The sequence below is a fragment of the Myodes glareolus genome, chromosome 7 (genome assembly GCF_982192425.1).
Source record: "Myodes glareolus chromosome 7, mMyoGla1.1, whole genome shotgun sequence".
Classification (NCBI taxonomy): domain Eukaryota; kingdom Metazoa; phylum Chordata; class Mammalia; order Rodentia; family Cricetidae; genus Myodes; species Myodes glareolus.
Genome location: NC_142032.1, coordinates 57,110,286 through 57,134,953, shown reverse-complemented (window position 1 = coordinate 57,134,953; position 24,668 = coordinate 57,110,286). Strand labels below are relative to the sequence as shown.

General features: G+C 49.6%; 2 protein-coding genes across 2 annotated transcripts; one reads left to right on the top strand and one right to left on the bottom strand.

The window, feature by feature from the left end:
* Nucleotides 1–148: 148 nt before the first annotated feature.
* Nucleotides 149–16,568, bottom strand: Actn3 (actinin alpha 3). The gene is made up of 21 exons (XM_048457912.3): nt 16,397–16,568; nt 10,271–10,385; nt 9,924–10,043; nt 9,520–9,606; nt 9,352–9,439; nt 8,814–8,892; nt 8,648–8,729; nt 7,586–7,671; nt 7,191–7,283; nt 6,404–6,634; nt 6,165–6,312; nt 4,350–4,500; nt 3,746–3,854; nt 3,518–3,658; nt 2,912–3,094; nt 2,363–2,497; nt 2,100–2,279; nt 1,199–1,345; nt 1,047–1,112; nt 490–648; nt 149–408 (listed from the first exon to the last, which is right to left on the bottom strand). The coding sequence occupies exons 1-21, from the start codon at nt 16,538–16,540 to the stop codon at nt 250–252; spliced, it is 2,703 nt and encodes a 900-aa protein (XP_048313869.1). The 5' UTR covers nt 16,541–16,568; the 3' UTR covers nt 149–249.
* A 792-nt stretch (nt 16,569–17,360) lies between these two features.
* On the top strand, nt 17,361–23,609 carry Zdhhc24 (zDHHC palmitoyltransferase 24). The gene is made up of 3 exons (XM_048457914.3): nt 17,361–17,697; nt 18,950–19,227; nt 22,545–23,609. Exons 1-3 carry the CDS (start codon nt 17,417–17,419, stop codon nt 22,838–22,840), a joined length of 855 nt encoding a protein of 284 aa, XP_048313871.3. The 5' UTR covers nt 17,361–17,416; the 3' UTR covers nt 22,841–23,609.
* Nucleotides 23,610–24,668: the final 1,059 nt, after the last annotated feature.

Here is a 24,668-nt window from a genome sequence, read left to right as displayed (position 1 = left end):
TGGTGTAAGTGCTTAGTTTCTGAGGGAAAAGATGGGTCCTAGGGATCCCTGGTGGGTCAAGGTGGGGTAGCTGGTCCCACCCGGGAGCTCCAGGGCCCAGCTTCCCCTTCAGCAACCAAGAGGAGATGGGAGAGGCCCACAGCCTGATCTTTATTCAGAAGCACAGTGCTAGATGAGGTGGAGGCCATTGCTCTGAGGGACGGTGGAATCCTCCACAGAAGTGCCCTCTCTCCTTTTCTGGTAAGAATGTCAGAGGTCACTTTCTCCATAGAGGGCACTGGAGAAAGCCACGTAGTCCAGGGCTCCAGGTGGAGCCCCAGATCCTTTGTAGGGCACCATCCGGTGGATGCAGTACTCAGCCTGCTCGGCTGGGAGCTCTCGCCGCAACTCTTCTGGGGTGATGTAGTTCTGGAAAAGAGGAGACATTAAGGGCCCACAGGTCTTGGGTCATGCCCTAGCCCCCCAATCCCTCCACCACATGGGATTCACTTTATCTCCTGCCAGGATTTTGAAGGAGGCTACAACTTGTTCAGCTGTATCTGTCTCGGCAGTCTCTCGGGTCATGAAGTCAATGAAAGCTTGGAAAGTCACAACCCCTGCTGCATTAGGATCCACCATAGTCATGATGCGAGCAAACTCCACTTCCCCCTGCAGAGACAGAGGGCAGACACTTTATCCATAGCGCTAAAGCCAAGAGGGCCCCTCATGTCCCCTCTTGGGGACTTTCCATACTTGGCTTGTTATCACCCCAGTGAAAACATACCCTCTTCCCAAGACATTAATCAGCTTGGCTTTAAGGAGTCCTTCATGGTAGGCAGAAATCTGCCTTTTGCTCATGCTTTTGCCCATTCCCCCTCTTGCTTGAGAGCTCCAATGTTTCACAATTTAACATTTTTCTTCGGGGAGGGGCAAGATGAGACCTTGATTTACTTCTGTGTTTAACTAGCCTTTGTGTGAGTGTACTGAACAGAAATGGTTATGTGAAGAGGGAGCCAGGCAGAAGGAGGGGAACCGATGGTATTTGTAGAAGTGGTTTGGGGCCTCACCAGGTCATAACCCATGGAGATGAGGCAAGCCCGGAAGTCATCAGGCTCCATCATCCCGTTCCGCTTCTGTAGAGGACAAATGGGTATCAGCCTTGGTCTCCAAATCCCACCAGCCCCCATCTCTTAGCTCAGAGGACTTGGGCTCTGCTGACCCGGTCAAAATGGTTGAAGGATGCCCGGAACTCGTTGAGCTGCTCCTGGCTCAGACCCTTGGCATCTCGGGTCAATACCTGGTTCTCTACCTCATTGATGGTGCGGGCAATGGAGGTGAGCAGCTGCTCCCAACCCACACGAATGTGCTAGAGAGCAAGAGACAAGGCAGTCAGTAGATGGCCAGCTCTTTATCCTTACTTCAGTTTTACTTTTTTTGTTTGTTTGGAGACAGTATAGCCCTGGCTGTCCTAGAACTCTCAATGTGGATCAGGCTGGCCTCAAACTCACAGAAGTCCACCTGCCTCTGCCTCCCAAGTGCTGGATTAAAGACATGCCACCACCACACCTGGCTGTCTAGTTGTTTGTATTCTTAATTCATTATGTGACATTGGAAAAGTTCTCCCCCTTATTGGGCCTTTGTCCCCATCTTGAAGTTCCCCTAAGTAACTCTAAGCAGCCCTTTCTATCTTAAAGTTTATTGGCTTATTATGTATTAAGCATTCATCAACCATGGCCAATCTTGTAGTCTGGCTTTAGGTTGCTTTATGAGTCTAAATAGACTCTTTTCATTTTCCTTTCCTTTCCTCCCTCCTTCCCTCCCTGCCCCTTGCCTCATGAAGCCTGGGCTGACTCTGAGCTTGCTGTGTAGCTGAGATTGACCTTGAACTCCTGATCCTGGTTCTTGAAAGATCCTCTATCTTTCTAGTGATGGCATTACAGGTGTGCATCACATCTAGCCTGAACAAGCCACTTCCCATCGCTGGATAGCCACACTGACATGGGACATCGGAAAAGCTTGCCAGGCTGAATTGGTGACCCTCCTGGGACAGATGTGCTCTGTCCATCTATGAGTACATCAGGCCTCCTTCCCCTTTCTCCCAAGCAAGGGTGAGACCCCACCTCCATGCTGTAGACGGTATGCTTGTTGTCAAAAACCAAGCTCTCCTGCAGCAGCTGGTGGTCACCCTCCAGCCGGTCAATGTTGCTCTTGTAATTGATGATGTTTTGTTCCTGCTGCCGTAGACCCGCCATCTGCTCCTCCAGAGAGCCGGCCAACCCAGCTGCCAGCCGCCCTACCTCCTGTAAGGGTATCCAGACAGGATAAGAACTCTCAACTCCCTCAGTCCCATTCCCTGAGCTGACCCAGCTCTCCACGCCCTTACCTCCACCTTTCCCTGGATCCAGGGTCCTATGGCATTGGCCTGGGCTGCAAACTGTCGCCGGAGCCTCTCGTTCACCTGCTGCCGTGCCAGTTCCTCCTGCAGGGTCTGGTCACGGCTGGGTACCAGCTTTCGGACCTGGGAAAGAGAGTGGTTGTAACATGACCAAGTCTGGGGGCCAGGAGATGGTTCTGAGGCGAGATGACCTTCAGGCCCTCAAACCTCAGTTCTGGTTCTCATGAAGCAAACTTAGATAAACTGAGGCAAATGACTTCATATTTATAGACTCCAGGTTTCTCATCTGTAAAATGGTGCCCAGTGATATAACGCATATCACTTGTGGATGATATGCACACAATAAATTCTATTTGTCTATCAGTCCTGATAGAGAAGTGGTGTTGGAGGCTTATCCAATGCCAGGAGGAATCTGTGGCAGGCTCAGATCTGGATGGAGGTGGGCTTTATGCCCCATATCTTGGTACACTAGAGGTTTCATTGATTCAAATATGCAAGAGGAAGTGGGGACAATGCAGCATTGCCAGTGGCACTGACCGTGTCCCACTTATTGTTGATGTCCTGTGAGCTGAGGGTGATGTAGGGGTTGGCAGACTTTGGCCGCAGCCCATACGTTTGGCAAATCTTCTGGATCTCTCCTTGGATGCCCAGGATGGCACCTCGCTCTCGATCAGCCTCAGGCAATGTTGCCTTGAACTGTTCATGTGCTGTTAGCAGGCTCTGGGGGAGAACAGGAAGGATCAGCCAGCACACCCACTTACTGCAAGCAACAGAGGCAGCAGAACAGGGAACTAGGCCATTTAGTAGTTGGTACAGGTAGTGGTGGTGCATGCATTTAATCCCAGCACTCAGGAGACAGAGACAGGCAGATCTCTGTGAGTTTGAGGCCAGCCTGGTCTACAGAGCGAGTTCCAGAACAGGCTCCAAGCCTACAGAGAAACCCTGTCTTGAAAAATAAAAAAGCAAGCAAACAAAAAGAACCTAGGCACCTTGCCTGCTAGCCTAGCACTCCATAACCAGTTTTTGCTGCTTCCTGTTCCTGTTATCCAGGAACCCAAAGGTATGGCTGATGGGATGTGAGACCAGTTTACCTCTCATTACATCCAGTGCCTCCCAGACTTCTCCCAGAATACTTGCACTCACCTGAGTCTCCTCCACAGAGTGCACTAGCCACACGTCCTGCAGGTCCTCAATAGCCCCATCCAGCCAGTTGTTGAAAGGTGCTGCCCGACGAGCAAACTCCAGCTGTAGCTGGTCAATGGTTTCCAGGAGCTTTTCCATCCTCTAGGGCCCAGGGGGACCATGTATCAGACCCTTTGTGGCTTGCTGGCCTCATCACCTTGCCCTTGGTTCCCTGGCCCACCTGCCCACCTCTAGTGCATCTCTCCTCTTCTGGGTCAGTGTACCCAAGTTATCCCACTGGTCGCAAATGGCTTGGCAGCGGCTGTTCACCGAGGCTGCCTCATGGTAGTCCAGCTCACTGGTGGGGTGAAAGGGGAATAGGGATAGAGCCAGACCCTAAGCTAAGTTGAACCCTGGTGAAACCAAGACAGGGTGAGGTTGCAGGAGTGACAGTTAGGGAGGCAGAGAAGAACTTTCTCTTCCAGGGGTCTCACTCAGTGTGTGATTGCAGGACGACTGGCACCAAAGATCCTCAGCTCCAGTCCCTGGATGTGGAGCCTGAGGTTTCAGAAGCAGGATTATGGGAGAAGGGGAACTGGAGGAGGTAGTTAGTGAGGCCAAGACTGACTGGGATGGGCTAATAACCTAAGGTAAAGGGGTTTTCCCATGCACGTAGGAACTGAGGAGTGCCAGTGGGTAAATGCAAGGGTTGGGGACAGTGTTTCAGAAAGGGCATAGGAAGTAAAGGTGTGACAGAGGAATGGGGTGGGGCTCAGTGAGAGGGGGCGGGACAGGTTTCTTCAGGGCCGGGCTCAATGGAAAGGGGGCGGGGCAGCTCTCTGGTCATGCCTACTTGAGTTCCTGGGCCAGTGCAGCAATGTGCTCCACTCTGTCTTGGTGCGCTGCCAGGTCGCTCTCAAAGGCCTCGTGGCGCCTCAACAGGGCACGCACCTCCTGCAGCGAAGCCGACTCATAGTCGTGTTGATTCAGCATCTCCTCTTTGCCTGCTCGGTAAGAGAACAGGGTCCTCTCACCCAGAGGCCGCCATGGCTGGGGTGTGAGGTTTCCCAGCATACCCTAACATGTCAGCCCAGATCGCTGGCATTGCTTGCCAGTCCCAGCATCGTCCAGGATGACCTTTGCTACAATTTTGGAATTACTTGATATCGACCCTCCCCTCGCTCTTCTGTTTTTTGTTTTTGTTTTTTTCTGACACAGGGTCTCTCTATGTGGTCCTGCTGGAACTCTCTATGTTGACCAGGTTAGCCCCGAACTCAGAGAACTGCTTGCCTCTGCCTCTGCCTCTGCCTCTGCCTCTGCCTCTCAAGTGCTGGGATTAAAGGCGTACACCACCGCGCCTGGCCTTTGAACTACTTCTCAGTGCCCCTGTGAACTCCTCAATCTTTGACTTGGCTTCTTTTGCTCACCACTATTTCCCAGCACCTGGCACAGCACCTGATACTTGATGGATGGCAGAGTCTCTGTGAATACATAATTACTGTATGAATAAATAATAAATGCAAAAGTGATTTTAAAGTAATAATTACTATAATTTTACAAATAAAGACCTCCATCTTCATTACAGTAATGGTAGGTATTGGTAGGTGACAGGTAGGTTCAGAGATTGCGACAGAGTCATTAAACTGAAAATTTCAAGATTTTTTTTTGCTTGTTTTTGAGACAGTCTCTTTCTGTGTAGCCCTGGCTGTCCTTGATCTCACTCTGTAGACCGGGCTGGCCTCAAACTCAGAGATCTGCCCACTTCTGCCTCCCAGTTGCTGGAATTAAATGAGTGTGCCACCATACCTGGCAACTTCAGAAATTCTTATAAAAATATCCAAACTATTGTTATTCACTATTCCTACCATCATTAATGTTTGTTCATTTTAACAGAACAGGTTGGGGGGGTTGTTTTTGTTTTTTGTTGCTCTTGTTGGTTTGGTTTTTTTTTTTCCCTTTCTTTTTTAAGTTTCTCAAGACAGGGTTTCTCTGTATAAACAGCCCTGGCTGTAGGCCAGACTGGCCTTGAACTCGCAGAGATCTGACTGCCTGCTGCCTCCCTAGTGCTGGGATTAAAGCCATGTGCCACCACCGCCCGGTTGACTTATTCTTTTGTAGGACTGCAATCTCTGATAGAATCCTGAATAAATGTTATTTATGAAGAGTGATGCAGCATTCTTCATCAATATACTTTGAATATGACATAGCGATGCTGAGATTAGGGACTTACCTTTGGACACCTGTTCCATATACAGAAGCTAAGTGACAAATTAATCCAAAAAGACTACAGAGGACCAGAGCCTGAGAGGAGGGAGATTAGGTTTATAGGTAACAAAACCAGCCCCAAGAGGAGCCCAGAGTGCACTGTAGCAAGTTAGGGTGGAATGAGAAATCTGCTCTCCAGCCAGGTTTGGCAGCTCATGTCTATAATCCCAGTACCCCAAGCACTCAGGAGGCAGAGGCAGGTAGATCTCTGCCTGGTTTACATAATGAGTTACAAGCTAGTTAGCACTATATAGTAAGACGTGTGTGTGTGTGTGTGTGTGTGTGTGTGTGTGTGTGTGTGTGTGTTGGGAGGGGGGTTGGTCTCTGGCTTCCTGCAAAGCATCAGTCACTGTCCTGTGCATTTTGTCCCAGAAAAGAGTCTGGTCCCATGAGATATACGTACCGCGGGTCCAAGCTTCATGCAGGGAAGCCTTCTGTTGGAACTTCTCAGCCAGGTGCTGAAGCCGCTGCAGACGCCTGATCTCTGAAAGCAGCCAGTCCTCATAGCCCTTCTCTACCTGCTCCAGGCCCCGCCATGCATTGGCTATATCCTGTGTGGGAAACAAAGGTGGCCTCCACCACAGTTCACCCAGTATGCAGATAGGGATCAAGGACCCAAGGTCACCCAGGGCACTAGCTCACCGAAACCAGTTTGCCCTCAGAGGGCATGAAAGCAGGTCGGTGGCTCAAGCGCAGCTTGGTCTGCAGCGTGTTGAAATTGATCTCCAGCTGGCACTTCTCCTGCACACGGGGAGGCTTGTGCAGACGTCTATAGTCCCGGAAGTCCTCCAGCTTGCGCTGCATCGCACTCATACTGGGTTCACCTACGCGGTTCTCCAGCCATGGGACAGTGCGACGAATCCACTCCAGTAGCTGCCAGGACCAGAGCAAGGCAGAGAGTTCTGAGCTGACCTTCACACCTTACCCACCCATCTCCATTCTACACATAGGCTGCAGCCAGAGGGCCAGGCCTCAGATACGTGGAGGGGACTTTCAAACTGTCCTCACTAGCCAGAGAAGGAATAGGATACGTGTGTGTGTGTGTGTGTGTGTGTGTGTGTGTGTGTGTGAAGCTAGGGTTTCCCATAGTCTAGACAAGCCATCTACCACTGAACCGTATCCCAATTCCAAGACAATCAATCTCTGAGCCCAGGAGCCAAAATAGGTTGATATGTAGAAAAAGGACATATGGCTGCCTAAATGTCAGGGAAGGACAGGATCAGTAAATATATAAACAATAAGTGAATCAGGAATGACCAGGAGTTTTAGCTGACAGAAGTGCAGGAGATGGTGGGGAGGCAGGAACAGAAAGAACCTGGAAGGATGCTCTACAGACTCATGCCAGCGATTAAGGTTAGAGAAGTTGGGACGTTCAGTGGGCACAGGGTAAGGAGTACAGTGGGAAGGGGCTCTCTGACCCTAGCCATACCTCACTGGCTAATTTCTCATACTCCTCCATCAGTTTCTCGTTTTCTTGGTTCACAGCTAACACCTTGCAGATCCTGTTAGCAGCGGTCTCTGCCTGTAGTGGGGGGAAGGAAGAGGGCTGAGGACAAGCTATCCCAGACACTCCAACCTAGCCTCCCTCAACAACTTGGCCTGTGTACAAATCAGGGAGGGGTGGTCACATCTCTACGGTGGGAGGAGCTTTCAGGACAGAGGCCTCTGTCCCTGAGCTCCCTGAAGACCCATTGAGACAATGGCCCTCCCTCCAACTTACAGGGCTTGGCACCTCCAAATGTTGGGCTAACACCAAGGTTGGGCTCTTAGACCCTACCTAGGCAGCAATGCCTTCAGTTGGGCAGCAACGAGACCCTCCTTTACCTGCTCAGCCCCAGCAAAAGCATGGTAGAAGCAGGAAACATACGTCATGATGGCTTTCTCATCTGGTTTTGGGGTGTTCACAATGTCTGGGGAGGACAGCAAGGTATATAGTTTTTTGGTTTGGTTTGGTTTTTTTGAAGCACAGGAATCAAATTCAGGGCTCTTCTCATGATAGGTAAGTGCTCCACCTTAGCAACATCCTCAGTTCTTGTCTTGTGAAGTGTATGTTGACCAAAGCCAGGGTGGGAAATGAACTCAAGACTCTCCCCTCTATGCAAAGAATACCCTCAGGATGACAAAAGTGGAGATTACTAATAATGGACTGCTTGCTACCCCAAGCTCTTTCAGGAAGCCCTCTATGATCACCCCAGGACCTGGTGTGAGACCATGCATGAGGGTGCAGATCTGAGGCCCTCATGAGGGGTCTCTGATCTCTGCCTGGTGCTCCCAGCAGCCTGTAACTCAGTCTCTCTGCCTCTTCTCTAAGTCTTATACTTCCTCAGGGGCCAGATGCAGTCTCCTTGGTGCACAGACGTCTAGGATACCAAGCAGCAGCCACTCAGAAAATGTTTGCTGCTTCATTGACTGAACATTGCTTGGGCTCAGGGAGCACAGGCAGAAAGTGCCCCAGAGAAGCTTCCAGTCTTGGGAACCAATATTATCCTGAATAGCCAGGAGACTGGGATATGAGTCAGAGGCAGAGCCATTCCATAGAGGAAAGCTGGGAGACAGAGGGCAGGGGAAGCTCCTGGAGAAGAGGAAAGAGGAACGAAACATTGTGAGAAGAGTTAGGAGTGGTAACACATGCCTATAATTCCAGCACTTGAATGGTGTGGAGGCAGAAAATGTATCAGGGCTAGCCTCAGATACATATTGAGTTTGAAACCAGTCTTGGCAACACAAGGCTGTCTCATAAATCATAAGATTTTGAAATGGAAGAAGGGTGGGAAAGAGTAAGGGGCAGGAGTAAAATATCACTGGAGGAGGGGAGGGCATGGTACTATGTGGAGGTTGGACAGGGTCAAATGTATATTTAATACTGTTCTCATCCATTGATCTCACCTTCTGCATCCAACATCTTAGGGATATCCAGGTATTTCTCTGCCACCTCAAAAGCAGTGTTCAGGTTTCCAATTGGGTCATCCTAGCGAGGCAAGAGGGGGAAAAGTTGAAAGGTCAGCTGAAGGCAGAGACTGCAGAATTGGGTCTGTGACCTATAGAGGCCCACCTTGCGCAGCTTGGCATAATCAATGAGGTCTGGCCGGTGGCGGTGGATGAGAGCACAGAGGGCCAGGCCATCCTTCCAGCTGAACAGACAGAAAGGGTCGTCAGGCTTGGGTTCAGGCTGATGCCATGTTCAACCCTCAACCTAGCAGCACCCCGGCAGAATTGCCTTTTCTTGCAGTCAAGTACAAATTCCTTTGCCTCTCATTGCTAGACCATCTCCTCACAGCTCCTCACAATCACAATCCCTTCCCGTTCGTAGGCTCATGCCAGACCAGTTTCTAGGTGTGTGGGGTATCCAGGTCTCTGGCTGAAATACACGTCTATGGATATCACAAACGCTCCTTGCCCCAGGATTGGTCTGCAACCCTCCTTGTTCAGCCCCATTCATTCACTATATCCTGAGTTCTTGTTTCAGAGGCTGTTCCAAGAACTGAACTGGAACCCTCCAATCGCTGAGGCTTGGGGTGGGGCCAGTCTATACCTTCATGAACCAGGGACCAGAGCTGCTCACTGAGCCCCCTTGATGCCATCAAACAGACCTGGTATGGAAGTTCTGTACGTTGACGTTGCGATATGGCGCTGTTTTCCTCTGACACCAGAGAAGCAAGCCTTCTTTGGCTGAGGTCTCTGGGGGACAAAGGGACAGAAGTGTTAGCTGGAAAAAAAGTCTGAGCTGGTCCCGTCCATCTGCCTCCTCCTCTACTCACCCTCCACAGAGATGTCCTGGATGGCAAAGCGGAGGATGATGGTCCAGATCATGCCCAGGGTCATCTTCAGGTTCCCATCAACAATTTCTGCCAGGGACAGGGGTCAGGGTTGGACTCCAGGCCTTTGTGTCCAGGCCTCAGTGCATGGTCCTCTGGCTCAGCCTCCTGACCCTTGAGCCACACCCAAAGTCTGGTACCTACTAAACGCTTAACAAACACTCAATAGTCATCTAGTGCTATTTTAGAATGATTTGTTGAACACCTGCTAGGCACCAGGTGCTGGACTGGTATTTGGGTACAGTTGCTTCTGATAGACAGGAATAATTATCTCCACTGGGTCTTGCAGAAGAAACCTGCTGACTCCCCCTGAGTCCTTGCCCAGGCCCCTCCTCTCCCCTTCTCACCTTCAGCGCCAATGGACACAAGCTTAACTCCTTTGCTGGCGATGAAGTCCAGGGCCTTATTGACATTGGCGATTTTGTGGAAGCGCATCTTGCCCTTGTCTGGCCTGGGCAGCCTCTCTCCTGAGTATAAGAGGAGAGGGTAAGGGGCAAGGGTTATTGGAGAGGGCCTGGGATGTACCTCAGGAGCAGAGTGTTTATCTAGCCTGACTGAAGCCCTGGATTTGATTCTCAGCACTGAAAATGTTTCTAGTTAAAAAATGCTGCTCCCAAGCTGACTCCCTTCCAGCACTCTGCTGCCACCATTTCCGCAAACCTCCAGATTTCCCTGGCCACAGACGTGCCCTCACCAGAAATGACCTCCAGGAGCAGCATGAGCTTCAGGCCATTGCGGAAGTCCTCCTCAATGTTCTCAATCTGAGTGCCCGCCTTGCGCAGATGTGAGTTGCACCATGCCGTGAAGGTCTAGGGACAAAAGACAGTGGTTGGACAGTAGGAACGGATCTGAGAATGAGGAATGCCAGAACCAAGTCTGGTGCACACAGACTTAGCTCCTCCATTAAGTTAGGTCCTAGAACCCAGGTCCAACTGGCTTGCTATGTATCCTTCTTCTTCAGCTTTTTTTTCTTTTTGGAGTTTTATTTTAGCTGAGAGAAGAGAAATGGCGGCGGGGCCTCTATAGGTACCAGTTTGGATTTGGGACCTCTCTGTGGTAAGGCAAGCACTCTGGCTTTGATGGGAAATATTTCTTTAGACCGAAGATGTGTCACTGTGATTGGTTTAATAAAGAGCTGAATGGCCAATTAGACAGGACTTCTGAGACAGAGAGGTAGGGCGGGGGAGGGTGGAGAAAGAAAGGCAGAGTTTCCAGCCAAACATGGAGGAAGCAGGATGAAGAGGCCAGAGTAAAGGTAACTGAGCCGTGTAAAAGAATGTAGATTAAAAAGCATGGGTTAGTCGGGAATGGTGGCGCACACCTTTAATCCCAGCACTCAGAAGGCAGAGGGAGGTGGATTTCTGTGAGTTCGAGGCCAGCCTGGTCTACAAGAGCTAGTTCCAGGACAGGCTCCAAAGCTACAGAGAAACCCTGTCTCGTTAAAACCAAAAAAAGGAGGTGGGGTAATTTAAGTTCTAAAAACTAGTTAGAAAGAAGCTTAAGCTAAGGTCGAGTTTTCATAATTAATAATACGTCTCCATGTCATTTTTGTGAACTGGTGACCCAAAGAAAATGCCTGCTACACATCTTTGTCTAATCTTAATCTCTGGAGATAGGATTAGAAAACATTTACACAGTTCATGCCCTGGGTCCAGATGGGCCAGAGACATGGTCTCTAAACTGAGAGCTCCTCAAGGGAATCATATCTAGATGAGAGGTGGGAATCATCTGCCAGGGAAACCTGGATATAAAAGCATTGCATGGGTGATCAACAATCAACTGTTATTTCAGAATGATTCATTAAACACCTAATTATCCCCACTGGGTCTCATACAAGCAACTGGTTGACCAGATGCTGCAACCCACATGGGCTCTTTCCCAACACCAATGACCCCCGTCCCTACAACCAGCCTCAGCTTCCACCTCGATAAGAAGATTGAGAAATGGTTGTGTCTGTTGGAAATGGGGTTGTCCTAGGAGTGTGTATATATTTGCAAACCAACCAGGCCTTCAGACCCTGAGTGCTACCACTGGCTCTGGATCCTTGATGAAGACCACAGCTGGGCTCCAACCCCAGCTTACATCCCTCTCTGTGATCTGGAGCCAGTCCTTGACCTCTTCGTGGTTTGGTTCCTGTATTTTTTCAAGGTGGTGATCAGACTCTGTTATGTCTCTGGCCCTTCTTTTGACCTGGCAGGATCCTGGAATTCTCCTCTGTTGTAGGATATTTTGATCGAACTCTGACACTCTTGAGACTAGGGATTCAAGTTAAAACTTAAATCAGGAGGTGGAGCTAGTGACTAACTGACTGGAATTGGCCATAGAAAAGCCAGCAATTTCGATAGAGAAGACATACAGGAAGGCAAGGTTGGGACTTGAGTATGGCACTTCTTTTTGGTTCTGGGACAACAAGAATTGTCTTGCAGTGTCTCCAGTCAAAAAGCTAGATCAGTTAGTTGCTACTCAACCTCTCTGAGCTAGCAGGTTTTCACCCCAGCCTTTGATTCCCAAGTCTTTTTATTTTTTTTATTTTCTTTCGAGACAGGATTTCTCTGTAGCTTTGAAGCCTGTCCTGGAACTAGCTCTTGTAAACCAGGATGACCTCAAACTCACAGAGATCCCCCTGCCTCTGCCTCCCAAGTGCTGGGATTAAAGATGTGCACCACCACTGCCTGGTTTGACTCCCAAGTCTTATTGATAAATAGAATGATAGAGAGTTGATTTTGAACCTACATATCTTGGCTGCTGCAGAGCCAGGACCAAGAGATTGGAAGCTCTACCAGGTCACAGCCTGAGTGGCCAGGGGGTACTAACTATGGAGCCATGGAGCAGCAGGTAATAATTAAAATATCATTAGACTCATGTGCAACCACTAAGCTGGCAGAAAAGCATTCCTCCCACCGTAAAACGGATGTTTCTGAGAAGTGGCCCTGGAGACCATTTGGAATTCTCTCCTTAGCCAGGTTTCCAGGTCTGCTGGGAGCTGGAGTGGAAGAGGATGCTATAAGCACTGGACAGCTGTCATTGCTAAAGGAACATGGTGAGCTTCTGTTACAAGGGGTGTAGAAGTGGGTCCTTAGTAGGGACCCAAGCACAAGAGACTGTATTCACATTTTCTACAGTCACTTCTACAACTAGAGTCTGGATGCACTGGGTCTACAAATGGCAGAAGGTCAGGCAGCTTGGCTGGGGTAGGGTTGTGGGGATTCGTGGGGGCAAACCTGAGGTCAAGTCTTATGGACTCGTGTATTTTTTAACTTACCATGTAGCCAGTGGTGACAATGAACTTCTGATTCTCCTGTCTTTGTCAAGACAGACATGAAGACAAGCATGTACTACCATACCTTGTTTATTTGATGCTGAGGATTCAAATTGTGGATTAACTCATGCTAAACTAAGTCAGAACTTAATCAACTTAAAAATCAATTCATTACATTCCCAGTCCCAAATATGAGTTTTAATAAGATGTAGCCCTGCCCTGAAGGAGTTCACAGTCAATCAAAGTCACATTGTTCTCTGAGGTGTACCAGTGGAGACTGGCAGAGGAATCTGGGTTGGAGGGGGATCGTCCAAATTAGGTGGGGGCTTCTTGATGGAGGCTCACATCAAATCTGTGATGAAAGAGCAGGAGCTGGTGCAGGCCCAGGAAGGGCAGCCAAGGGCATGTCAGGCAGGGGCAGGCACAAGGGGAAATGTGCAGTGAGAAACAGTTGTTCCCTCTGTGGGACTGCAGCATTGTGGCCACTGTTGGAATCAAACTGGAGGTGTTGGGGTATTGGTGGTGAGAGACAGACCGGAGGGGTGGCAGGGGCCAGGTCATGCATGATCCTGGGTGCTAAGCCAGGGAGTTTGAACTTGATCCTGAGAGCCACAGAGAGCTGGCAAAGCTTCTGGCAAGAGGGAGGCATCAGAACTTAATATGTTTGAAACAAGTCTCCCTATGCAGTTCTGGCTATCCTGACACTTGTTATGTGAAACAGACCATCTGAGAGAGCGCTGCTGCCTGCCTCAGTCTCCCAAATGTAGCCTAAATTTAGTAAATGTAGAACTAAATTTAAAAGCTCACTTTGGTTGCAGAGCAGGAACAATGGTTGTCAGAATGGAAGGGGGAAACGGGGAGGTGAGAATGGATACAAGGGATAGAAAGCGATGGAGTGGATGTGAGGAGGTATGGAGGTGTGCTTTGTTTCATTCTGATTGCAGACTTTCTTATAACCTATTTATGGGCTTGGGATCATGGCCCAGTGATTGAGAGCACTGGTTGTTTTTCCAAATGACCCAGATTGGATTCCCAGCACCCATGTGAGGAGCCTTTATAACTGCCTGTAACTCCAGCTCTAGGGATCTGATACCCTCTGTTGGTCTCCATGGGTACCCATGTACATACACATAAATAAAAATAATTCATTAAAGTAAAACATTTTTTTTAAAAAAAAGATGTATTTATGGAACATCTGGGATCTAGCTCAGTGGACAGAGTGACCGTCTTGCACACAAGATGCCCCAGGTTTGACTCCTAGAACCTCTTCAAACCTGGTGTGGTAGTGCAAACCTGCAGCCCGCAACTTAGAAAGTGGAGGAAGGAGCCCAGCAGTGGTGGTGCACACCTTTAATCCCAGCACTAGGGAAACAGAGGCAGACAGATCTCTGTGAGTTTGAGTTAGAGGTCAGCCTGGTCTACAGCGCTAGTTCCAGGACAGCCAGGGCTACACATAGAAACCCTGCCTTCAAAAACAAAATAAACAAACAGATAAAAATGAAAGAAAGAAAAGGAAAGAAAAAGGAAAAAAATGGAAAAAGTACTGGATAGATTGTTCACCCGCTGTTTTGTTTCTTTTGCAGAAGACCAGGGGTGGATTCCCAGCACCCACTTGGTGGTTCCTTACCACCCATAACTCCGGGTTCAGGGAATCTGATCCCCTATTCTGACCTCCTCAAGCACCAAGCATAGATACGTTGCACATACATATACACAGGCAAAACACCACATATAAAGTAAAATGAATAAATCTCACAAAACTTTTATAAGGAAAGAAAGAGGAGGCAAGGTCATCCTTGGTCACATGGCAAATCCAAGACTAGCCTGGACTACATGAGACCTTAAAATAGTCAGGAAATATTTATGAGCCAATTGTTTTTCAATATGGTCAACTGAAGAGGACTCAGGTATCGGGGAGAATGAGAGTGCTCCAAAGTTGGAGACCTTGGGTCCTGGAGTCACTGATAAGCAAGGAAGCAGTCACCAAGAACCATTAGGAGCAGGGGTGGATGAAGCAGACCGGTACCTGACCACAAGGATGTTACAGCCTTGTTCAACAATGTGGAATGAGGAAGACATAACCCACCTGTTCATCTACAGGGCCGCTGACTGGTTTTCAGAGCCTCAACCCTATGTTATTGATGAATTAATGTGGATGGGGGCTGTTGTTGGACGGTGATGATGGACATGGGGGTGGCTATAAATTGGAATGAAAGGATGGTTGACAAAGGCAAGAGACAGGCAGATGTCACAGTAGGGACACATAGCCTTGGTTCTGGGAGAGGGTTGGATGGCTGGGGGTGGGGGCAAGAGTTGTTGAGGAGTTAGCAGCTGGAGCCAGGAGCAGGGATGACATCACCCGGGGATTGCCGAATTCAGGGACCACAGCCATGCTTGGAGACAGGTGCAGGCTCAGTCAGCTCAATCTCCCCACCCCTGCAGCCAACTTCTGTCATCTAACCCAGCAGAAATGCTCTGGTTCTAAATTCTGGGGTTCTTAGGTCCTACAAATTCTGCTGGGTACACCAGCACCTTGCCCTTTCCTTGAATAAGGCATAGTTGACAAAAGGCATGCCCAATAGCCTCATAGCTACCTTCCCTATGTCTGGCCTGCAGCTCCTCAACGCTTTCTCAGTCCGACTGGAATCATTTTCTCTTTAGGGAACCCAGGTGTCTTGCTCCCTCCGCTGGGGAGCTAGGAGAGAAAATAGTTCAGGGAGGGAGGGGGCAGTGCCCTACAAGGCTGGGCCTGGGCAACAGCTGCCCACATGGTTCTCTTGAGCTCCCCCAAAGGCGCTGCCTCAGCACAAGTGTCCATCTGGGTCCCCGGGTTAAGTTACTGGTAAGGAGACCCAGGGCTTCCCTCCTCCCGACCTTCTGGCCTTTTCAGCAGACTCAGGATTTCTAAGGCAGGGAGGAGTATCTTGGGAAAGAATGGGGTGGGGCAAAGGAAAAGATCCTCAGATGGGGGGAATTATTTTTCTTCCTCACAGTATATAATAGGCTGTCTATCTCTGCCGTTTTCTGGACCCCAGTTTCTTTAATCTTCAAGCCTATAGAGGCACTGAGGACGCCACCCTGAGTAGAATACATAGCAGAGGATGGGAAAGAGTAGGAGATGATTCTACACCACACACGGTTGTGTGCCTGGCATGTTTCAGGATGGGGTCTAGGGATACTTAACTGGTGAGTGTGATGGGTGTATAGAAGGACATAACTTCTTGAGACCCCTTCACCTCCCACCCAACAAGTTGCATCTCTTGGACCTTGTCCAAAATCTACTTTCACCGGGAGAAGCGAGGCAGTGGGCTCAAAGGAGCTGGGAGAGGGGAGAGGCCATTAGGGACTCCAGAAACTTCTTGACATCCTAAATCCCACCTGAGGACTCCCAGCCTTTCTTCTAGCCCTGGGGACAGTAGATGACTGGTGGGCAGAGCCTGGACTGGGGAGTGTCAGTCTAGGTTACAGGAAGGCTCTGTCCTTGAACTGCCCAGATACCCAGGAAGAACTGCCTGGCCTCTCAGCCTCAGTTTTGCCTTTGGGAAATGGGTGAGCACTCACTTTCCGCTGCTGTTTCTCCCAGGCCGGGTCCAACAGCAAGTCACGGTCCCAGTCCTCCTCCTGTTCCATGTACTCGCCGCCCCCGCCGCCCGAGAAGGGCCCCTCCCCGGCCCCCAGACCCTCGGGCTGCATAACCATCATCATCTTGCTCAGGATCTTGGCTCTGCTCCGCTCCACTGGGCGAGCTCTTGAACGCTCAGGCCGGGTTAAGTAGGGCCCGTCCCAGCCCCAGATCAGATTCGTACTAAATATGGGGGAGGTGGGTGGGGCCAGATAGGGGGCGAGGGAGCTTGGGTCTGGACCAGAGAAAAGATTGCACTGGAGTCAAAGATTGCGGAATCGCGGTGGATGCTGAGTGACTACTGGCCTTCACAGAGGGTTCGCATTTCAGCTCTGTGGTTAGCTTGCTGTGTGATCTCGGGAGAGTCATGGACCTTGTCTGTTTCCTCATCTGTAAAGTGCAGTCCAGGTGGTGGCTGCGGGCCATCCTAAAAGCTGCCCTTTGGATCTGAGTCTGCCCTCCTTCCAGCACTGCGCGCGAGAAACAGACCCTTCTTTCTTTCTCACAGTAACACAGAGGCAACAAGCTGTTTGGGAAGTTTTCTAGGGTGATGGAGACACCCGAGCTTGGGGCCAGATGATAGGACCAGCCAGGTCTATTAATACCGGGACGGCTGTAGAGGAGTGTGGGGAGAATGTGCTGAGCCGGGAAACCCCGACGCCACGGGTGCTGCAACCCAATCCTCCCAACGTGGCAGTCAGCCAATCCAGGGGGCGTGACCCTTGCAGTACGCTGGGCAACCACTTCACGTTGACACTGGGCGGCAGCACCAACCGGATTTCGAAATGTTTCGGCCAGCCAATCACTTCTTTGTGTCTGTGGACCCTCCCTGCGAATCTGACGGCAACTCACCCTTGCAGATATCCCATTGGTCGCGTCAGACGCCTGTCCGCCGCTATGCCCTCCCCAATACGGAAGCGGTGGGGTCCCAGCGATCTGACTGCGAGTGGATCGGAACCATGGGGGAGCCCTGGGCTGCTCGGGGCGCAGAAGGAGCGTCCACGCGACTGCCGCTGGTGCTCACCGCGCTGTGGGCCGTCGCCGTGGTCTTGGAGCTGGCCTATGTGATGGTGCTGGGGCCCGGGCCGCCTCCGCTGGGACCCCTGGCTCGGGCCTTGCAACTGGCGCTGGCTGCTTATCAGCTTCTTAACCTGCTGGGCAACGTGGGACTCTTCCTGCGCTCCGATCCCAGCATTCGGGGCGTGATGCTGGCTGGCCGCGGCCTGGGCCAGGGCTGGGCGTGAGTGTCGGGCACGGGGGTCTTCGGGCGGAAGTGGGTTCGGGGGGTCAGGGTGAGTGGGGGCGCTGGGACCAAGAGAGGCCCCAGAACTTGAGTTGTCAGAAACCAGATGACATTAGCATTCGGGTTGTTGGAGCCAAAGAATTCCTTTAGAACCTCGCATCCGCTACTTATTCATTTAGATGCTGAGCGGACACTGTTCCGGAGACTCAAGTAAAAACAGATGTCTGACCTCCTGGAGTTGATTTCAGTTGCAAAAGGGGCAGATACTAACTTATAAGCCCAATAAATAAGCAAATTGTGTAAAAGTGATGGTAAAAGATGATGTGAAAAAAAATAGATCAGGGTAAAAAAGGCAAGGAGCGCAAGTTTCAGTTATTTTTATTATTTTTGTCTGTATTTATGATGTGTGTCCAAGTTCAGACCCGCGTGCTACGGCGCACATGTGGAGGTCGAAGGACAATTTTCGTGAGTTCTCTTCTTCCATTTGGGTTCTGGAGACTGAATGGGTCATCAGGCCTGTGCAGCACATGCCTTTAACTACTGACCCATCTCCCCAGCCCAGAGTTTCAGTTCTAAACACATGGTCAGTTTACAGCACAAGATCTTTAGGTGATGGATTTGTTAATTAGCTCAATTTCATTAACTCACATTTTACTAAAAACCCACAGCATATGCAAATATGTTAAGACTAGCTCATTATTTGCAAGTAAAAACAAAAATATAAAAGTACCCGGGTGGTGGTGGCACATGCCTTTAATCCCAGCACTTGGGAGGGAGAGGCAGGCGGATCTCTGTGAGTTCGAGGTCTACAAGAGCTAGTTCCAGGACAGGCTTCAAAGCTACAGAGAAACCATGTCTCGAAAAACAAAACAAAACAAAAAAATAAGTAAGTGGTCAAGGGTGACCTCATTGAGGCATTTGCATGAAGAGGTGGCAGAGTTAGCCACTTGAGAAGTTTTGAACTGGTTTCTGGGAGGAAGAAACAGACCACCAAAGGGCAGAATATTCCCGAGTGGAAAGAGGAAAAGAGATGTTAGTGGCAGAAGCACTTCCAAGTCAGTGAAAACTTTGTTTTTCAGTGGGTATGTCACAGCGGGTAGCCACCTCAGACCTGCAGTGCTAGAGGTCAAGGCTGTTCCTGCTTCCCCAACACGGCCTCTGGGGCTGAGATTGGGCATGGTCTGGGGCACTTAGAGCTCTTGGGGGCACTAACTAACCTGTGGTTCTTCCCCCTCCCTCGTCTCTGCAGTTACTGTTACCAGTGTCAAAGTCAGGTGCCACCGCGTAGTGGGCACTGCTCTGCCTGCCGTGTGTGCATCCTTCGTCGTGACCACCACTGCCGCCTACTGGGCCGCTGCGTGGGCTTCCATAACTACCGGCCCTTCCTGTGCCTGCTGCTTCACGCTGCTGGTGTCCTTCTCCATGTGTCAGTGCTGCTAAGCCCTGCCCTATCAGCCCTGCTGCGGGCCCACTCAGCCGTCTACACGGTGGCTCTCCTGCTGTTGCCCTGGCTCATGCTACTCACAGGTGGGGAGCTTTCTGAACCTTGCAGCAGCCAGAGACCCTTGCACTGTGCTTGGGACCAAGGTCCCTTCCCATGGGAGGTGGGGGTGTCCACCTGGTTCTCTTGAGCAATGCTCTGGGGACCCAGCCCTAGTGTCATTTAGGGAGAGAGGGAAGCCTCATACCTAACTGAGTGTGAAGAACTGTGCTTTAGGCAGTGGTGGTGGCTTATACTTTTAATCCCAGCACTTGGGAGGTAGAGTCAGGTGGATCTTTGGGAGTTTGAGGCCAGCCTGGTCTACAGAGTGAGTGCCAGCATGGGCTCCAAAGCTACAGAGAAACCCTGTCTCATAAAATCGAAAAAACAAAACCAAAATCGAAAAACAAAACCCTGTGCTTTACATGGGGCTCCAAGACAAGAACAGAGTTCTACCTGAAGAATCAAGGATCCCAGAGCTTGCTACAGAGGAGGAAAGGCTAGTATGAGAGCCCGTTGGGTGTTGGATGCTAGAAGGTTATCTTAGGGGAGATGGGCCTAAGTCCTCTGTCCCAGATACCCCAGCCTCTGGAAGCCACTGAGGTGCTCACATTGATCTCTTTACAGGCTCTTCCATACACTTCTTGATGGTTCTGTGTTTTCTGAGGCGAGGTGTTTTTCTGCAGCCATCATAGCCTACTTCACTGTTCCCTATCACTGACTTGGGCTCCGGGCCTGTCAGTCCTGGGATCTGTTGAAACTGAAAGCCCCAAAACTGTCAGCAATCCTGTCCATACCTAGATGACTTACTGTGCCTTTCCTCCCTTTCTCCCTCCCTCCCTCCCTCCCTTCCTTCCTACATGGTCCTGCTGTGAAGCCCAGGCTGACTTTGAAGTCACCATCCTCTTCCTCAGCTTCCCAAGTACTGAGGTTGCAGGCAAGTGCTCACTCTTGGCTTCCATTTCTTGGCCTCCATCTGTGTTTCACTTCGCCAACTCTCACATCCACACATACTTTGTTGGTTGGTTGGTTGGTTGGTTGGTTGGTTTTTTGTTTGTTTGTTTTTTGAGACAGGGTTCTCTCTAGCTTTGGAGCCTGTCCTGGAACTCACTGTGTAGACCAGGCTGACCTCAGACTCACAGACATCCACCTGCCTCTGCCTCCTGAGTGCTGGGATTAAAGATGTGCACCACCACACTCGGGCACACCTACTTCTTGTTAGAACCCAGAATGTTTCATCTCCATTAGCCATCCCTTTTTGTTTTAATTTTTTTTTTCATTTTTTTTTGTGTTTTTCCTGCTTGTATGTCTGTGTGAAGGTGTTGGATCCTTGAGTTATAGACATTTGTGAGCTGCCATGTGGTGCTGGGAATTGAACCCGGGTCCTCTGGAAGAGCAGTCAGTGCTCTTAACCACTGAGCCATCTCTCCAGCCCCCATATCCTTTTCTGGGCCCTTCACCTGCTGTCCTTTCTACTTGGTTGTTACCTTTCTATTCATCTTGCCTGTCCCATCTTCACTGCTGCTGTCTTCAGGAGTCCTTCATTTCTATCTTTATCCTGCCACTCTCTCAAGCATCCTGGCTCATCTTCCTTCCCCTGGCTACTGAGAGCTGCCAGATATACATGATGCCATGTTCATGGCTAGGTTCACCTTGTTCTCCATTTGAAGCTCAGGTTGGCAGGAGTATTGAAAGTTTGTGGCCAGCCTGGATTACATATAGAGCTGAAGGTGAGCCTGAGCTATGTATTTTGAGACCTTGTTTCAAAAACAGAGAACAGCAATATTCCTGTGTTCAGCTCTCCCTGGTGGACTGAAGGACCCACCGATTTTTAAAGTTGACACCCCGCCCCCTTACTGGAGTCCTCTGCTTGTTTTGTCCATTCCTCTTCCTGTGCCCCAGCTCTCTTCATTGTCTTTCTTGGGGTTCCCTTACCTTATATAAGCTTGTCCTTATTTTGCCTCCTCTTTCCAAAGGACTTGTGCAGGTGTGCAGCTGCTTTCTCCTGCCTCCTGCCTCTCCTTGCTCTCACCTGGCTTCTGCTCTGCCCATTCTCCTACAGAGGCCAGAAAATCCAGCTCTCTTCTTGCTTTTAGAGAACCTCTCAGGCTCAGGAGCTTCCAGTGCTGCATTCTTGGCATGCTCTGCCTTTGGCCTACCTACAGCTCCGACTTCGATGTTTCCATCTCTTCATTCCTTTTTGGTCTTCCTTTCTTCTGGTCTCCACAGACTTTGTACCCTCTCGTCTCCCTCCACACACTCTGGCATGTCCAGCTGCTCTTGGAGCTCCTTACTTCAGGTCTCTACTGCATACAGATCTGCTGGGCAACAGGACTTCTTTGTACACGGCCAAATCATTGACTCTGTCTCCTAAGAGTCTCTCCTGGACAGGATGGTCTCTCCCCCTTTTATGAAAATAGATGAACTCATTTCCTCTACTCTTATTTTTTGCAGAGCATTTCTGCCATGGTTTGGGTGGATGTGTGTGTGTGTGTGTGTGTGTGTGTGTGTGTGTGTGTGTGTGTGTGTGCGCGCGCGTGTGTGTGCATGCGAACGTCAGAGAAAACCTTGGGCACCTTCCACCTTCTCTTTGAGACAGAGTCTCTCATTGGCCTGGAACTTTGACAAGTGGGCCAGACCAGCTAGGCGATAGACTATAGAGTCTGCTTGTCTCTGCCTCCCATTCAGTCATCACTGGAATTATAGGCATATGGTACCACATTCAGATTTGTATGTGGGTCCTGAGGATCTGCTGTCAGGGTCTCATGCTTGCAAGGCAAGCAGTTCACTGAATGAGCCATTTCCTTAGCCCAAGTACTCTTTTGCTGATACAAGACATCATTTTAGTCATTTGGAAGTGTACATTTCATAGATTTTAGTGTTCTAAATATTCTAAATATCTGTATTTAGTATGTAGTGTAGTATAACCATTACTACTGTCTAATTGCAGACCATTTTCACTCCATAGAGAAATGCGGTGACAGTAAGCAGCCATCTTGTGACATCCTAGAGCCCCTCAAGCCCTGATGGTCATCAGTCTTCTTTCTGTGCACGCATTTGTCCATTCAAGACAGCTCACAGAAATCACATCCCACAAACCATGGCCAGTTGTGCCTGGCTTCTTTCACTTAGCACAATGTTTCATGGCCTCTGGTGGTCAGTCAGTTCAGCAGGAACTAGCTGCCTGCTGAGGCCAAGATCGTAAAAGATGCTATACATTTCCATGGAACATGGATCCCAGGTGTAACTGAGTAATTGAACTTATAGAATGGAGTCCCACTTTCTGGGTGGGAGGAAGGCAGAATTTGGGTTTGGGGAGGCCAGCCAACTGCTATCTGAGACCCTTTTTGTTTTCTCCCCACAGGCAAAGTGTCTCTGGCCCAGTTCGCCTTAGCTTTTGTGGTGGACACATGTGTGGCGGGTGCACTGCTGTGTGGTGCTGGACTGCTTTTCCATGGGATGCTGCTGCTGAGGGGCCAGACCACATGGGAGTGGGCTCGGGGTCAGCACTCCTATGACCTGGGCACCAGCCACAACCTGCAGGCAGCCCTGGGTCCGCGCTGGGCCCTAGTCTGGTTCTGGCCTTTCCTAGCTTCCCCTTTGCCTGGAGATGGGATCACTTTCCAGACACCAGCTGATGTGGGTCTTGTGGCTTCCTGAGTCCAGGTAGAGCTGACTAGGGAGGAAGGGAGCAGAGGAGGGAGCTGAAGAACTTGCTTTCAGCTTCTTGCCAGCCACAGGAAAGAGGCCAGGTCAGCCCTTTGTGCCTGTCGTGTGCAGCTCTAGCTCCCTCCTTGAACTTGTCCAGTGTGGCCTCTTCCATATTAGAGCTCAGACACTGCAACTCAGCCCCTTTTGGCAGAGGAGGGTCTGGCAAGGGGTCTACTTAGCCTGCCTGTCTGCCCCTCTACCAGGCTGGTTCTTGGCCTCCCCAATCTTTTTTGGGTTCCTATCCCTCACTTTATCATTTTGCTTGCTGTTTTCCAGTTCCCATGCTTGTCAGGCCTGGAGACTACAGAAGACATAAGACCCACCTAATGGGTGGGATCCAGGCAAGGAGAATTCAAATGTGCTCTAGAGGATAACACTCCAAAGAAACTTCTCTGCAGCAGGGATTTCCAGGGAGCTATTGTAGCTCTCCTGTATGTGGGTCCAGAGTTAGGATCGTTGTTATGTAAGAAACATAAAGCTCTGCTAAGCCATGTGACAAGACTGTGGGGTAAAAATGTAGACTTTGCTGGCCTTAAACTCAAAGAAATCCACCTGCTTATGCTTTCTACTTTGTTTTTTTTTTTTCTTTTTATACACGGGGTTTCTCTTCGTAGCCTTGGCTGTCTTAGAAACTTACTTTATAAACTAACTGGCTTCAGATTCAGAGATGCACCTGCCTGTGCCTCCCAAGTGCTGGGATTAAAGACGTGCACCACTACTGCCCGGCTTTGCTTCTACTTTCTAAAAACATGTTTTTTCAAGACAGGGTTTCTCTGTGCAGCCCAGGCTGGCCTCTAACTCCAGAGATCTGCCTGTCTCTGCCTCCCAAATGCTGGGATTAAAGGTGTGCATTACCACTGCCCGGCGTGGCTTCTGCTGAGTGCTACGATTGAAACATTCAACACCATGCCTGGACTAAGAGGTTAGATTTGAACCCAGATCTTTGAATCTGCTTTACTTTTCAGTGCTTAACTGAGTAGGAGAAACATGAAGGCAAACCCAGCCAGCTTCCAGGTGTTCCAGAGCCTGTGAAGAATGATTTTAATATGTGTGTGTGTGTGTGTGTGTGTGTCTGTGCTCGTGAGTGTGCTTTTGTACATGCATGAGCATGCATACGTGGGTGCCCTTAGAGACCAGAAGAGGGCATTGAATCCCCTTCAGCTGGACTTACAGGCTGTTGTGGGTACTAGAAACTAAACTTGGGTCATCTGTAAGCCATCTCTCCAGCCCCCTTTTTATGGTTTTAAAACATTATTATTATTATTATTATTATTATTATTATTATTATTATTATTATTATTTATCATTGTTATTGAGATAGGATCACCTTTAGTATCCCAGACTGGCCTGGAACTTTCTGTGTAACTCTGGCTTTCCTGAATTCACAGCAAACTGCCTGTCTCAAACATCAATCAGTGGGAATTGTAGGTATGGTGAGTCAACTTTCAGCATACTGTAGAAATATAGTACATAGCTAAACATGACTGCTTCAGCACCCCAGGCATCTGTTTGCCATTAGACTCACCAAATAATAGAGAAGTAAAAATAATATAAATTAGTAAGGGGAAAGAAGACAGATATTTGTATACCAAAAAGCCTGACAAAAAGCCTGACAATGTTTTAAAACATGACAGAGGTTGGAAGCTTGTCTTAGCAGAGAATTAAAAATCAAAATTACATGTTCCTAAAGAGAGGGGAGGGTAAGCAAGGCAGAACGTCCCCAGCACTAGGAAAGGCGCGGTGAGGTGTTGGGCTAACCTTGGATGCGGTATTGGAC